At 41.8% G+C, this 14,878-nt stretch overlaps 1 protein-coding gene across 3 annotated transcripts in view; it reads right to left on the bottom strand.

Moving 5' to 3' along the window:
• The window catches only part of LOC126481188 (cytotoxic granule associated RNA binding protein TIA1), a 984,901-nt gene that overhangs the window by 52,655 nt on the left and 917,368 nt on the right, over window positions 1–14,878 (bottom strand). For all 3 annotated transcript variants that reach the window (XM_050104779.1, XM_050104776.1, XM_050104777.1), the window contains exon 5: window positions 1,688–1,817. In XM_050104779.1, the coding sequence (XP_049960736.1) occupies window positions 1,688–1,817 (130 nt within the window). The remainder of the gene's footprint in view (window positions 1–1,687; window positions 1,818–14,878) is intronic.

Below are 14,878 nucleotides of genomic sequence, written 5' to 3'. Positions count from 1 at the left end.
TATGCAACAGTAGCGTAGATTCGATTTTTCAGGTCGGTGAATTGTTTGGTAGAGGAGGAACTTGTACACGGTCTTTAATGGAGCCCCAGGGAAAGAAATCCAGTGTTTCAATTCTGGGGAATGAAATGCCCATGCGATTAGCCCCTCGCGGCCAGTCTACCGACCTGGGAAGCGATTCTCGAGGAAACCTCGAACATCCGTGAGGAATGGGGTACTGATGCGCTACGTGAATCATACTGAGGTTGTTTGCTACAAAATGACACATCTATCGATTCTGTAAGTTATCTCAATAAATTTCTATATCATCCCAATGTTGTTAAGTCCCGGTATTTATATTCTTTTACTTGTGTCCACTGTCCTGCAGTAGTTTAGTAAGGACAACATTTAAGAATCAGGACCATTACTGGATTCATTTATTCACCACGATCGGGAATTAGGCCTGTTGTGCCATTCTCAAGTTACAGTAGTAATAGCGTAAACTGCTTAAAGACAATTTCATATTTGAGAATGCACACTGTTCTGCCTCACTAGGAAGTGCATGATGTTAAGAACATTTCCTCTGGCAGCTGGTAAAACTGTTGTTTTACACACAACCGGTTTCGCGGCCTAAAGCCACATCATAAGGTGCAACAGTGTTAAATTGTATTATACTTACTTACTTTATTTTACTTTACGCCATCAGGCCCAATGGACAGCGCGCTGCTTTGAGAGATTGCCTCCATTTCAGCCTGTCTTCGGCTCCTTTCTGCCATCCTTCCAGCAGTCCCACTCTCTGAAGGTCTTTGGATACGCAGTCACTCCGTCGAATTCTAGGTCTTCCTATGGGCCTTCTGCTGGTTGGCTTGGTGTTGAGTACAGTGGTAAAAGCGATTACCTGCATGTAGTCTTGCCTGTATTTCCATTTTACTGGATGGTTCATCTCTGAATATTGCGCCCAGCGCGCAACAAGTTCCGTGTAATTGTGTTCTAAATAAAAATTAACCATGTTAAATAATTTTTTTATTCATTTTGCATACCCCTGTCTCAGAGTGTCCCTAGGTATGGCAACCCTATCTATACACCATATTCGGGACCAGCTGAAATGCCAGACGCCGGCATGTCATTATATACATAATTTGGAGATGGTTGTTCAAGATTTGAGGTCCCAGCTGCCTCAGGACGACATCAAACGTCTAATCAACTCGATGCCGGACCATACTGTGGCATGTACTGCAGCAAAATGTCGTCCAAAGCGTTATTGTTGTTGCACTGCACGAGATTTGTCTATTTGTACTCACTTTATTTGTTCACTTGTCTTGATTTTGGGATCAAGAGAACCTCACGACTGGTAAATTTCATTTCGATCCGATGCTCCTCTGTCGGTGCGTTATTTTACGTTTTGTTGAGTGCATATTATATTCCTGCAGGATTTTAGAGTATCAGTTTAAGCTTACGCATAACATAAAATTTTTATACCAACAACTAACATGCTAAAAATCTACTGCGACTTCTCCTATCTCGCGCCTAGCAATGTCAATGACGGAATGGTTTGTGTCGTGTAGCACGCCATTGGTTCCATCCCTGCCAGTGCCATTTTCAACACATATAACTGTGACACGTCACGTCGCGTGCAGATCGCGTACCAGGATTATCTTAGGCAGCACAAATCTATAGACTCTACTGACGTGAAGCAGGCGATGTAACTCACCTGTCCTGCTGCCTGTGCGTTGTTTGGGTCACCCGACTCCTTCCCCCAGGAGCACTTGACGGTCTGTCCGTTGATGTCCGTGTTGTGCACGGCCACGATGGCGTGCGTAGCCGACTCTTTGGTGGAGAACCTGCAACACACATAACAACAATTGCCGTTACAAGCTTTCCAAAGCCGTGTTTACGATGTAAAGACCCCTACAGTCAGAGGCGCCGAAAGAAGTTCCTGACAGCCGCTGTGGGACTGGCCCGGCTGCTTCGCGCGTCTGCCTCAGCCAATCACGTAATTCGACCATAGAGTAAATATCTCTGGAGTGAGCATTCACATACGCAGAACAGATTTTGTGTTGTCAACATACATTGCCGGCCTGGTCACGTGATCTCGGGACGTGGTGTGTTTGTCCCTGTATATTTAGAATGTCACTACATCCCTAGTGCAGACGGATTCTTTTCGTACGTGTCGTGGAATATTTATATATGTTGCGCAGACATTTTAACAGTATCCATTTGATACCGGGAATAAACCAGCTACCTAACTTTTAAGGGTAAGTGATATTACATTCTGCTTCTTTGCGATAGGTGTCACAGTTCAGATGCACTCGATTTCTGGTAGTTTTCGGTATGATACGGCACTTTATAGTATTAACGAGCCTGACGTACATTTTTGCAGTGATAGTCCTTGTCCTACGAAACGACTTGACAGTACGCTAGTACTTTTGCAAGTGTCCGAAATACACCGAATTTGTCGCACGTTAGCGATTATATCCCTGCTAATTCGTCCTTTTTTCTTGTATTTCTGCGTATTTATTTTCTCGTTTTTGCGACCTAAAGCACAATTTTTCTTACTGGTGGCACTTTGACATATTTATTTAACGCATTTTAAGTACTTGATCCCAGTTTATTAAATAAATAGTAGACTGAGTAATCTATATACATAACCGACAAGTCACTGATAAATGCATGGAGGATAGTATTTACTGAAACAACTAACAATTCCCTTTCCTGTTCCACTAGCAAATTTACCAGAGGAAGCGATTGTTTGTAAGGTTTTGTACGAGCCGTAATATCTGTTATATAGTCATAAAATCGTAGAAAATAGGTCTACAGAATCAAGCCTTAATTATAAGGCGTCTCGAAATTTTTAAACATATACAGTGTCTCTTACTAATATGATAACTATAATTAGAGCTACAAGGTATGTACCCATCCGTAGCAACAACAATAATTCACCCTCGCTATTACACTATCAACAAACGGTGAAACACAACAAAAACTCTTGATATTACAAACTTCAAACGCTGCAGAAAGCACACACGCACAGCGAAGTCCCGAAAACACGTGACAATCCTGGTTTAATGTTGACAACTTGCGCAGAACGCATTGCTCACTCCAGAGATATTTACTCTATGATTTCGACTCAACGTGGCTATGGCAACGCCTCATCGCTGTAGCAACTCAATAGACCACTATTGTCTTCGCAGGCCGTATGCGGCTCAGTCGAAAGCTGGCAAGAACGCTCCCAGCTGTCAGGGTTTCTCCTTCGCCGTCTCTGTTATAGAGCGAGGACGTGCTAAAGAATAATGCCTCCGAACTTTTTATGTGAAAACTCTTAAAGGTTTTTAAAAAAAAAAAAAAAAAAACGTTGTTAACATTGTACATCTTTATTCTTTGTGTCTACAATTTTATTTCTCACCCTGGCGACGAACACATTTCTCCCAACCTCAGCCCAGTTTGACTTTGTGGACGGAGTGACGTCACTCCTGCTGCACCGCTTCATCACTATCAAAGTGAAGTCCCCGAAAGGGTTCCTTAAGTTTTAGAAACAGATGAAAGGACAGGATCAGATCGGGCCGGTACGGAGGATGGTCGATGACAGGTAGAGAAAAGTATCGGACTGTTGCAGTTGTCGCAGCGCTTTCGTGTCGTCAGGCATTGTCATTCTAAAGGAGAGGGTGTTTACGAACTCTTAGAATTCGATACTCGACTACAGGACGCTCTTCCCCATGCACCAAAGCAGTTACGTTAACACACTGTCATTTTACACGCTACAATTCGGAGCCCCCTAGACGCAAGCGGGAAAGTCGGCCGAGTAATACACGGGACATTGTGATAACTGGTACTGAAAACAGAATAAAAAATTCGTAGTCATTACTTTTCAGAACGCCCTCCTGTTTTCTGCAGTTTTAAGATTCAAAGCCGTTAACGTAACGTTTAAAGTGTAAAAAATGGTTCAAATGGCTCTGAGCACTATGGGACTGAACGTCTGAGGTTACCAGTCCCCTAGAACTTAGAACTACTTAAACCTAACTAACCTAAGGACATCACACACAGCCATGCCCGAGGCAGGATTCGAACCTGCGACCATTGCGGTAGCGCGTTTCCAGACTGTAGCGCCTAGAACCACTCGGCCACCCCGGCCGGCGTTTGAAGTGTATTATCTGCTCCTTCTGCAAGGGGGGTCCTACAGCTGTCACCGCATCTCAGTCGCCGAACTCCTCGATCTCGCTTGTTTTTCTTTTCTCAAATGCTTCTTGGATGCTCCTAGAAGGCTGCCACGAAAGTATTCTCCTTGGTCACCTTTCTTCTACCATTCTTTTGAGGTGCCCTAACAATCCAAGCTGTCTTTCTTTTATTCTATCCTTAATACTACAATGATCTGCATTCTCTGTATCATCAGCGCATGCACATGTCTGGGTTGACTTCGTGCCTGAGTATCAGATATATGAAGCTTTCGAATCGCTGCTTCAAGAGTCAGATTAAAAAGCACTGTAGAGTGGACGTCAGCTAGTTTGACTCCTTTACTAACGCTTACTGAGTTCTCCATCCCCTCACACTGCAGCCTAGGAACCAGCCAATGTTGCCTGAGTATGTAAAACTTACTTAGACGGTATACCAAACAGTAACAAATCAGTCAACATTTCTGCTGTATCGAGACTGTCAAAACAAACAATTGAAATTCTGAAATAACTCGATACATTATTGAAGCTACAGAATTATTCACAACACTCTTTCTCGAATTATTTTCCATCGTTGTTGATACACATCATCAGATGACTTGGAACGTTTGTACAACGTTAAGTTTAGTAACCATCACTTGTTGATGGCCTAGCTAACCTGTGTAATCCGCTCAAGAGGTTTCCGTAAACCGTAGACAGCCTTCCTTGTAGGTGGAACAATGTGGAAATTATTATTCCACTCGTTTTTTGATGTTTGCGATGGGTTGTGATGGGTAGTGACATTTAGCAATCCCGTATAACGTCGCCTACCCCGTACAAAAATGGAAAAAAGGCAACAGGAAAAGAACAAGAATAATAATTTTAAATTTGTGAGATGCGAGTCTGTTTGTGGTCCGGGCCATAGGCATCCGCAATGGGCGTCTTCTGTCGCAGTTCAGTCATTGGTTACTTAAAACAAGCTGTCGAAACAGCATCTGATTCTACTGACTACACGTCACGGAGGCCTTTGCCACCATTGCTCAGTGTTACACGTAGTAACAGCGGCTATGGAGCCCTGAGCTGTTTTTGCGTGTCGCCTATAACGGAGCCGCAGCCGGCAGTCGATGTGAACGTTTCACCGGCCAGTGGCAGATGTCAGGTAACAAGCAATTTTAATCAGACTATAACTGCAAATTAGAAGTAAATAAACGATATTAAAATAATAAGCACTCTTTGCCACATGCTTCGTAGAATGTATACACAGATATAAGTGGATTATAATGTGGCAGGGAGCGAATCGAACTGATGTGGCGGCTTGCTGACTATCAGTTACAGTGCGTAAATACAGCCACGTTATTTCTCCTTATTGGTTAAGATTGATTAAAAAAAAAAATATTTATGCCCCATTCGTACACGTAAAGATAGTTTTGCATGACACACGTGACTTATATAGCTTTTTAAAATTGTATATATAAATCGGAAACTTCTGTCTTAGTACTCTTCTGGCCACATTAACGACGCTACATACAGGCACCTATCTTCATTCTTAATTATTCAGCTCTGCGGCACTGCTGGCACAAAATAGGTTAACGTTTTTGTTTCCTTTATCGTTATTCCGTATCTTCGTTGACACGATAATCTCCTTTTTGCGTTGCTTGACTGTAAATTGCAGTTCATTTCTAGTTCTGAATCGTCTAAAACATTATAATGAAAAGTTCAATAAGATTATATTTTAAAATAAAATACAAATTTAAATAAATTCCGTAATCACTGAGTTTCAGTGCTGATGCAATTAATTTGGTTATACGAAGGAACCCGGCTTCGGTTGCAGACAACATAATATGATACCGCTAAAAGGAACTTTCTGCAGTGGTTATCAGGCGAGACAGACGGCAGTGCCACCTTGCAGTTCCTCCAGCTACTGCCGCGCCTTGTAGTTCAAGGAGTCCTCCAGAGATAGCAGGCAAAGTGCGACGCGCTTTCGACTTTCTTCCGCCAGATGGTGCGCATGTCGTTCGCGTTAAACGAAGTGACGAGTCCGACACTACGTGCTTCAGGATGTTAATAAACTTCATTTTAATTCGATGTAAACTGGTACGTACTGCATTCTTCGTGCAGCCGTCGGCCCTCCGGCAAATCTGTGATCCTCAAGTGACGTCTGTGAAACAATGAAAGTGGTAAAGCCTCCGGACTGCCTCGCACCGCTATCCTAAGCCTCTAGCGGAAAATGACGAATGAGTGATATTGCCGACGTCCGTGATTGATATAAGCCATCATCTCGCTCGCGTTCGGAGGAAATAATGTGAATAAATATCGTAGCGTCAATGACGATATGGATGGCGCAATATTTCTGAGAGGTGTGCGCCGCCAGCTCCGCTGTTTTATAGCTATAGCTGCCGCCTCGTCCGCGCTTTGTGCTGAGCGAGTAATGCTTTAATCAATTAGAATGCGACGCCTTCGCGTGTGTGACTTAACGGATGACTGACGCAACAGCTAGCAAGCGACAGCTACACCACAAAAAAGGTGATGCCAGAAAAAGCGAATCTGTTGTGAAAGGCAAACGCGGTGGGTTCCCGGGAACTGTAATCTTTAGTACTTAACTAGAAAGCTTAAAGATTCCTATAAATGTATTCTTCAGTCACGCAGAAGCAGTTTGCCAGAGAAAATTGCTTTATTTACTCTTGGGCTGGGTTTCCATCAAGACGATTAATATTCTCCGCCAAGTTCAGTACCAACAATAAATCCTTGAAGTCTTTGTAGCGACTGTTTGTAGACCCAGCGTTAAATAGAACGTTCCATATTACGGGCGGTGGTAAATATGGCTAACGACAATGTACAATACTAAGTTCTCTACTGAGAAAAGGTTGCCCAAATATTGGCTCCTTAGACAGGCCTCTGCAACATCATTTAAGACAACCGGTAGGAGAATTTCTTGTACACTACAGCCCTACCTTCAAAACGTTTCCTTTATACGTAAAGTTTCATTTAAAATGTTAATACAATTAATTATTGATGAACATACGAAAAATTATCCACTTACACATTTTTAAATCACGCAAACTCAGTGGCGAGTCCAGGATTTTGGTCAGCTCATAAAAATGTTCTATCATTGGGACGTTCCCAGATTCTCTGGAGTAAACGAAAGTGTTTTCTTGATCTATTATGATAATACTTAAAATTAACTGTAAAAAAAGATTTTATGTAGTTTATTATGTTACTGTGACTGAAACTTTCGGACACTTGAAAACAATAAAAGTCTTCGAGATTTTTTGTAATCGCAGTTTTTAAAGTTTAAGCCACATACTTTTAATTTCAAATATCATTGTTCATTGCAAAGTTAGTACACCTTACAAAAGCCCGCTGGTGTGCTAGCTTCGATCTCTACACAGTGGTAGAAGTCGCCAGATTGACCATTTCAGCACTATTGAACAGAATGCGACAGCGACAAAAATTTGAAGACTTAAGTCTGAAAGCTACGTTGCAAACAAATGGTCTTTTTTTTTTTATTTTGAGATCAGGAAGAAACAGGCACAGGCATTGTGCTGAATAATTGGGAGAGCGGTGGGGGGATCTGCAGACACCATTGCCCCCTTCCCCCCTCCCCTCCACCGCTGGTAGTTCCCGGCTTCTTGGATTTTACATGTTAAATTTATCAGCCATTTATTTCAATCCCGAGATGATATTTCGAGGTATTTTGTCATATGCCTTTTCATTACTGGGTTCAGTCTGTAAATTCTGATGATGTGTAATCTTCAGATAAAAGTAGTTCGCAACAACTAGAACCGATTAGCTAAATACTTGTTAATATTTCGATCAAGGTAAATAAATTTATAGTGAACCAAGATTAGTATTGCATTTTTTTTCCATGCTCGAAATATATGCAATACTATACAGAATCTAAATTTTGGGGGACTGCAAATTGAAGGTAATTAATGTATGGGGTGTTTTTTTTTCATAGAATTCTACTTATTCACTTACATTACTGTTATCCCCTTCGTTTTAGATACCGAATACCAGTTGTAAAGAAGTTGAGAAAGGCGTGACTTTGGAAGGAATGTATGTCAGCGAGCGCGCATCTCAATGTTTCCGTAGTCTACTCCTATTCTGTGTTCAAAGTAGCTTCTGTAACGAAGGTAGCGTGTTTTCCATTTTTTCCTTAATTAATACTATTTACGTTACAGGAAATTTGTGGATATATTACGCAATTATTTTACGTGTAATTTTGTAATTGTACGGGGTCTATGACCTGAGAGATGTAAAAATCTGGGGAACTGACAGTTGAAGGGCGGGGAAGGAAGGGGAAGAAAAGAAGAAAAAGGTTGGCGTGCGATTTACCGTACTTCGAACGTATGAAAAATGGGGATTTTAACAGCTCAAGATTTAACAGTTGGTGTAAAAGGAGTGTAAAGGCGGAGTGAATACTGTGTGACCAAGTGTTGAGATTCTACAAGCGATTTATGAGCATTGAGAGCTAACGTTTCTGCTGTAAAGAGCAGAAGAACGTGGCTTCTACTAAACCGTGGTGAGCAAAGATTGATTACTAACCTACATATTTGTGAAGGCACTTTTAATTGTTTTATGTATATTTTCTGTTTAATAAAAGATCGAGTCCCTTCAATTACATATCGGGCTAGCAATCAAATGTGACCTCAGGTCGGCGATCGTGAGTACATTGAAAATATAAGTACCAGGTGGAAATTCCCTCATATACTGCCCTTGATTTATTTACAATTTTCAGAAAAGCCGGATGATTCAAGCAAAATTCTCGAACAAAGCGTCAACAATTATTTTCGTTTATATTCGCATAAAATCAAGAAAAGTGCCACGCCATCTTGGCAAAATCAGCGAAGGCAGAGAATGCAGCATTACTCGCCATCTTAAATCGTCACGAGGTAAGAGAGACTTCTTTGCATACGTCTATGGGCATCGAAAAAAACACTGACAGCAGAAATGAACAAAACAAACAGTGTCCAATGTATTTTTAATGCGTAGGAAGAATCAAATTACTGTTTAAAAGACTTCCTTCAAAAGACTCCCTTGGGATTGAGTGAAAGTATCATGGGCGCAAAGAAAAGCTAAAACAAAATAATAATAATCAAACAATGGAAAATCCAGGATGGAATGTACAATACCAGAGAAGGAAAGTTGCTGAGTGTGGTTTCAGCTCTCTGAGACTGCAGACCTGTGTGCAAGTTGCGTTTGTGTGTGTGTGTGTCTACTGCTGACAAAGGCCTTAATGGCCGAAAGCTATAATTGTGTGAATCTTTTTGTTGTGCATATCGCGACTCAGCATCTCCACTATATGGTGAGTAGCAACTTTCCTTCTCTGAAATAATAATAATCGTAGTCATATTCGCAGGTGAAGTTAACTGGACAAGTGATATTTTTTTTCGTTTTGCCGCAGTATAGGTGTGGAACAAGTAAAATATTACAAGAACTAACTACATTTTCGTTCCACCTATGCATCCATCTGCAAAAGAAAAATTTCATATTATAACTAGCACCCAAATAACCCCAAATAAATTGTGCTACTACAGAACACATTACAACTGCTGACTGAAAAAACCTATATCTTTTTTCCACCTACCCATCCATCTAAAAAAATCTTTTTACAAATTTGTATGAGCATCCAAATAAATTGTGCCACTACAGAACAAATTGATACTGGCTGAAAAGTCCTATGCTCTACTACAGCCCGTCATCTCTATCTCTCTCAGTGGTGGAATGACAGATACAAAAAAAGTTCAATAAGCAACAATCAGTTAATAAATGCCACTATATCTTGTGTCTAGCGATACATTAAAAAGTTAAAATATTTTGAACCAGCGATGAACTAATTAGCAAGAACGCAATATTATAATTTTAGTTGGCAAAAACTGCAATATTATAATTTCAGTGAGCAAAAACTATCACATTTTGTAAAGTTTACCAGTGTTGAATTTTGTGTGTTTGCATGAATCTTAAACGTGCTTTACGAATGCAATCTTGCCACCAAAATAAAGTAGCGGGAGAGAATTTGAACGAAAATTAAAGTAAAGTGAGAAGAATACAAATACAGTTGGAACGAGGCCAGGAAGACAGCTCGAAATACATTCTTAAGTGGTCACAAATAATGTACTAATGTTACCTGGCGATTAGAAATTTTGTTTCCAACACGCTTCAAATGCAGTTGCACCAGAAGCAGGCAAAGCGTCCACTTTTAGAAAATCTGACCTTAATATGACTGGTCAGTATGTCAACGAGGCCAGGACAGTTGAGTTATACAGTTATTGCATTCAGCGAAACCAGTGGTGCGGCTGGGAAAAGGGCTTAATAGCACCATCGTGTTCATCTGCCATCGGCCGGTAACGTGATTTTCTTGCTGATGGGTTGCTCGTGCCCTCCGGCGGCGAAATGAGTATTTATGAAAACAAACAGCGACCGATAATAAAAGCTCAATTGTGTCAATGGACGGCCAACAGTCCCCTCCCCCCCTCCTTCCCCCTGCCCCTGGCCCGGTTCAATTGAGCTAATTACGAGGAGAGGCCGATTGTGGTGGCACTTTTTGTCGGCGCGCGAGCTATGTTACGTCTATTATTGTAATAACAATAGGAGCTAGCGGAGCCCACAATAATTCAGGGGCGCATGTTTAATGTATGAGCGAACCACCGGCACGTAATTAATATGTCATCGAGAGGCCGGCGGCGCGAACGTTTTTCGGCCGGCTAGCTGGTGGGAGTGGCGGCATATGTCGCATGGGAAAGTGCGTGGGTGGCGCGCGGGACTGGCCTGTCGCTGGAGAAACAATAGCGGCCGCCATTTCTTGTCACCGGCTGATGGCAGCCTCCCATCTCCCTAAATTATTAACACTGGCTGAATAGAATCGCGTGTAACACGGCTGCTGTCTTTTCAACCTTGCAAATATCAAAGATGCTGGCTGCGCGGTCTAGATTATACTTATTTATTTCAAGTTTCTGCTACCAGTCACTTTTTATTTTATGCTTAATCTAACATGCAACACGTTTCGAACATGTTCTGTTCATCTTCAGACGTTTATACATGCATACATACATACATACATACATACATAGAGAAATGTTACTTAAAAATAAACAACAATTTATCCATTGTTTTTTACTGTAGCTGCTGGTGTGGCATTTGGGGGGAAGGAGGGGGGCAGTGTGTGGCTAGAAATCGAAATCACTGATGTCCGCCATCACACCAGTGATGCAAGTGAAGCAGCAAGATGATGAAATTGTAAGTGATCAACTGTAAAGCCCTTCACACTATTTTCGTAACACATAACTGATGCAAATCTATCTGCACCCTATACAGGCTGTGATATACATAGTCAACCACAAAGAATAAAACCAGCAGAAAATATCACTGTTTTCGATTTCTAGCCATACACTACTCCCCTCCTTCCCCCAAATTCTACACCAGCAGCTACAGTAAAAAACAATGGACAAAGTGTTCTAGATTAATCTAGTTTAAGACTGTTTATTTTTAAGTAACATTTCTCTATGTATGCATAAACGCCTGAAGATGAAGAGAACATGTTCGAAACGCGTTGCATTATGTTAGATTAAGCACAAAATAAAAAATGACTGGTAGCAGACACTTGAAATAAATAATTATCCCACACAGTCACAGTTCACAAACATAGCCATTATGGCTGAAAATAATTAGGTTATACTTAGTTCATCGTAAGAATAAACCTGACGTAAACAAACACAAACGCGAGGATTAGTTGGCTCAAAATGGCTCTGAGCGCTATGACACTTAACATCTGTCATCAGTCCCCTAGAACTTAGAACTACTTAAACCTAACTAACCTAGGGACATCACAGACATCCATGCCCGAGGCAGGATTCGAATCTGCGACCGTAGCGGTCGCGCCGTTCCAGACTGAAGCGTCTAGAACCGCTCGGCCACCCTGGCCGGCGAGGATTAGTCAGTAGCCGTAGCACACGTACACGTGTTGTTACTCTCTTGGAAGTAGGTCCAACTTAAGTAGTAGATATCTTATTATTGTGTCACTGTAAATAAAACTTTAAGATATGGTAATGTATTAACAGCCATCAACGTTTTTCTTGATCATACTTTAGCTACGTACTTTTTATTTCAAAAATCGTGTACATTCGCAGTCTCTATAAGGGATAATTGAGCTCTGATTGCCGCGCTGTGAAAATGCCCGCTACTGCTCCCTACTTCGCAGTGAAACACGCGCTCGGAACACTGTTCAAAAATGGAGAGAAAAAAAAGCTGTTCTTAATGTTTTCAATTTCACAGAAATTCAGCTTTGAGGTTTTTCGAGAAATTGTATCTGATAAATATAAAGCATTCCTCAACGTGGGATGTGCCGCTGACTCGGTAGCGTTGAAATCTGATAATTGAGTGTTGTGTGTGTCGTTGGCACGGACCTGACTGTCACCTTAATTTTTTTTTTTCTTTCAGTCAGTTCGAATACTTACATCATTTAAATATGAAATTCATCAAGCATGGCCGGCCGGAGTGACCGAGCGGTTCTAGGCGCTACAGTCTGGAACCGCGCGACCGCTACGGTCGCAGGTTTGAATCCTGCCTCGGGCATGGATGTGTGTGATGCCCTTAGGTTAGTTAGGTTTAAGTAGTTCTAAGTTCTAGGGGACTGATGACCTCAGAAGTTAAGTCCCATAGTGCTCAGAGCCATTTTTTCATCAAGCATATGCTAATTAACACATATTTAGTTATCATTTTTATGAAAAATGCTAGTCTTCTTGTTTGCAGTTACATATGGCATACAAAATTTCGGTTTTCATTGCAAATATAAATTCTTGACCATAGATATTTTATAAATGATTACTGATAAAGGCTCTCTAGAATTAAATTTTTGAGAGAAAATGAAAAATAAGATACTCTTTATTTCGATCGTGTCCATTGTTTTATACAACACATTTGGTCTCACACGTGCCAGAGTGATGAGCGTTGTAGATATATGAAAACAATAATTTTCACGGCGTCGAGCACACTGCACAAACGGTGCATTTTTATAGTTTCCACCAGTGATGTTGTTTACGTACCAAAAGAATACTTTTTCACCAGACGTTGATACATCAGTGGCATAGAATCTTAGAGTAGCCAACCAGTAAACTGTACGTTCTTGAAAGACTCGAACTCAAATGCATAAAATAACTTCACTCGTCTGACAACTTTACAAATGAGATAGTGTGTTAAATATTAGACTTTAAGGATGTAAGCAAGAAAAAGTTTAGGAAACGTTTGAAATTATGCTTTAAGTGTGGTGGAAGTGGTTCAAATGGCTCTCACTGTGGGACTTAACTTCTGAGGTCATCAGTCCCCTAGAACTTAGAACTACTTAATCCTAACTAACCTAAGGACATCACACACATCCATGCCTGAGGCAGGATTCGAACCTGCGATCGTAGCGGTCGCGCGGTTCCTGACTGTAGCGCCTAGAACCGCTCGGCCACAGCGGCCGGCGGTGGAAGTGGCTCAGTGCTCTAACTATCAAACACTTGATTAATAAAGTCTGCTCCATTTTAAGCAAAAGCTAGTTTTTCAAGCACTCAGTGCTTATGACGCCGTATGTCGCGAATAGAGTTATCATCAAAGAATGAATAAATTTTAATGTCATGTATGACGCGGCTGTTTTTCTGCATGAACAGCAAAAATGTAGTAAGCGATCAATCTTTTTTCGTCCGTCATTTTGTGGCGCTGTGAGCAAGAAAAATTTTCGAAAAGGTTTGAAATTATGTGCAAATTTTTTAGCAAGTCAGTAATCGCTCTCATTCTCAAATACTATATAGAGGCATAAAGTCTGAGTATTCGCGCTTTTTTGGCTACACTTCTTTTTCTCCCCAGTCCCCCTACCCCTCCAATGATAACTACACTACTGGCCATTAAAATTGCTACAGCACGAAGATGACGTGCTACAGACGCGAAATATAACCGACAGGAAGAAGATGCTGTGATATGCAAATGATTAGCTTTTCAGAGCATTCACACAAGGTTGGCGCCGGTGGCGACACCTACAACGTGCTGACATGAAGAAAGTTTTCAACCGATTTCTCATACACAAACAGCAGTAGACCGGCGTTGCCCGGTGAAACGTTGTTGTGATGCCTCGTGTACGGAGGAGAAATGCGTACCATCACGTTTCCGACTTTGATAAAGGTCGGATTGTAGCCTATCGCGATTGCGGTTTATCGTATCGCGACATTCCTGCTCGCGTTCGTCGAGATCCAACGACTGTTAGCACAATATGGAATCGGTGGGTTCAGGAGGGTAATATGGAACGCGGTGCTGGATCCCAACGGCCTCGTATCACTAGCAGTCGAGATGACAGGCATCTTATCCGAATGGCTGTAACGGATCGTGCAGCTACGTCTCGTTCCCTGAGTCAACACATGGGGACGTTTGCCAGACAACAACCATCTGCACGAACAGTTCGACGACGTTTTCAGCAGCATGGACTATCAGCTCGGAGACCATGGCTGCGGTTATACCTTGACGCTGCATCACAGACAGGAGCGCCTGCGATGTTGTACTCGACGACGATCCTGGGTGCACGAATGGCAAAAAGTCATTTTTTCGGATGAATCCAGGTTCAGTTTACAGCATCATGATGGTCGCATTCGTGTTTGGCGACATCGGGGTGAACTCACATTGGAAGCGTGTATTCGTCATCGCCATACTGGCGTATCACCCGGTGTGATGGTATGGGGTGCCATTGGTTACACGTCTCAGTCATCTCTTGTTCGCATTTACGGCACTTT

The sequence above is a fragment of the Schistocerca serialis genome, chromosome 5 (assembly GCF_023864345.2).
Source record: "Schistocerca serialis cubense isolate TAMUIC-IGC-003099 chromosome 5, iqSchSeri2.2, whole genome shotgun sequence".
Classification (NCBI taxonomy): domain Eukaryota; kingdom Metazoa; phylum Arthropoda; class Insecta; order Orthoptera; family Acrididae; genus Schistocerca; species Schistocerca serialis.
The sequence above is the reverse complement of the archived record's forward strand: the minus strand, read 5'-3'. Positions and strand labels throughout refer to the sequence as shown.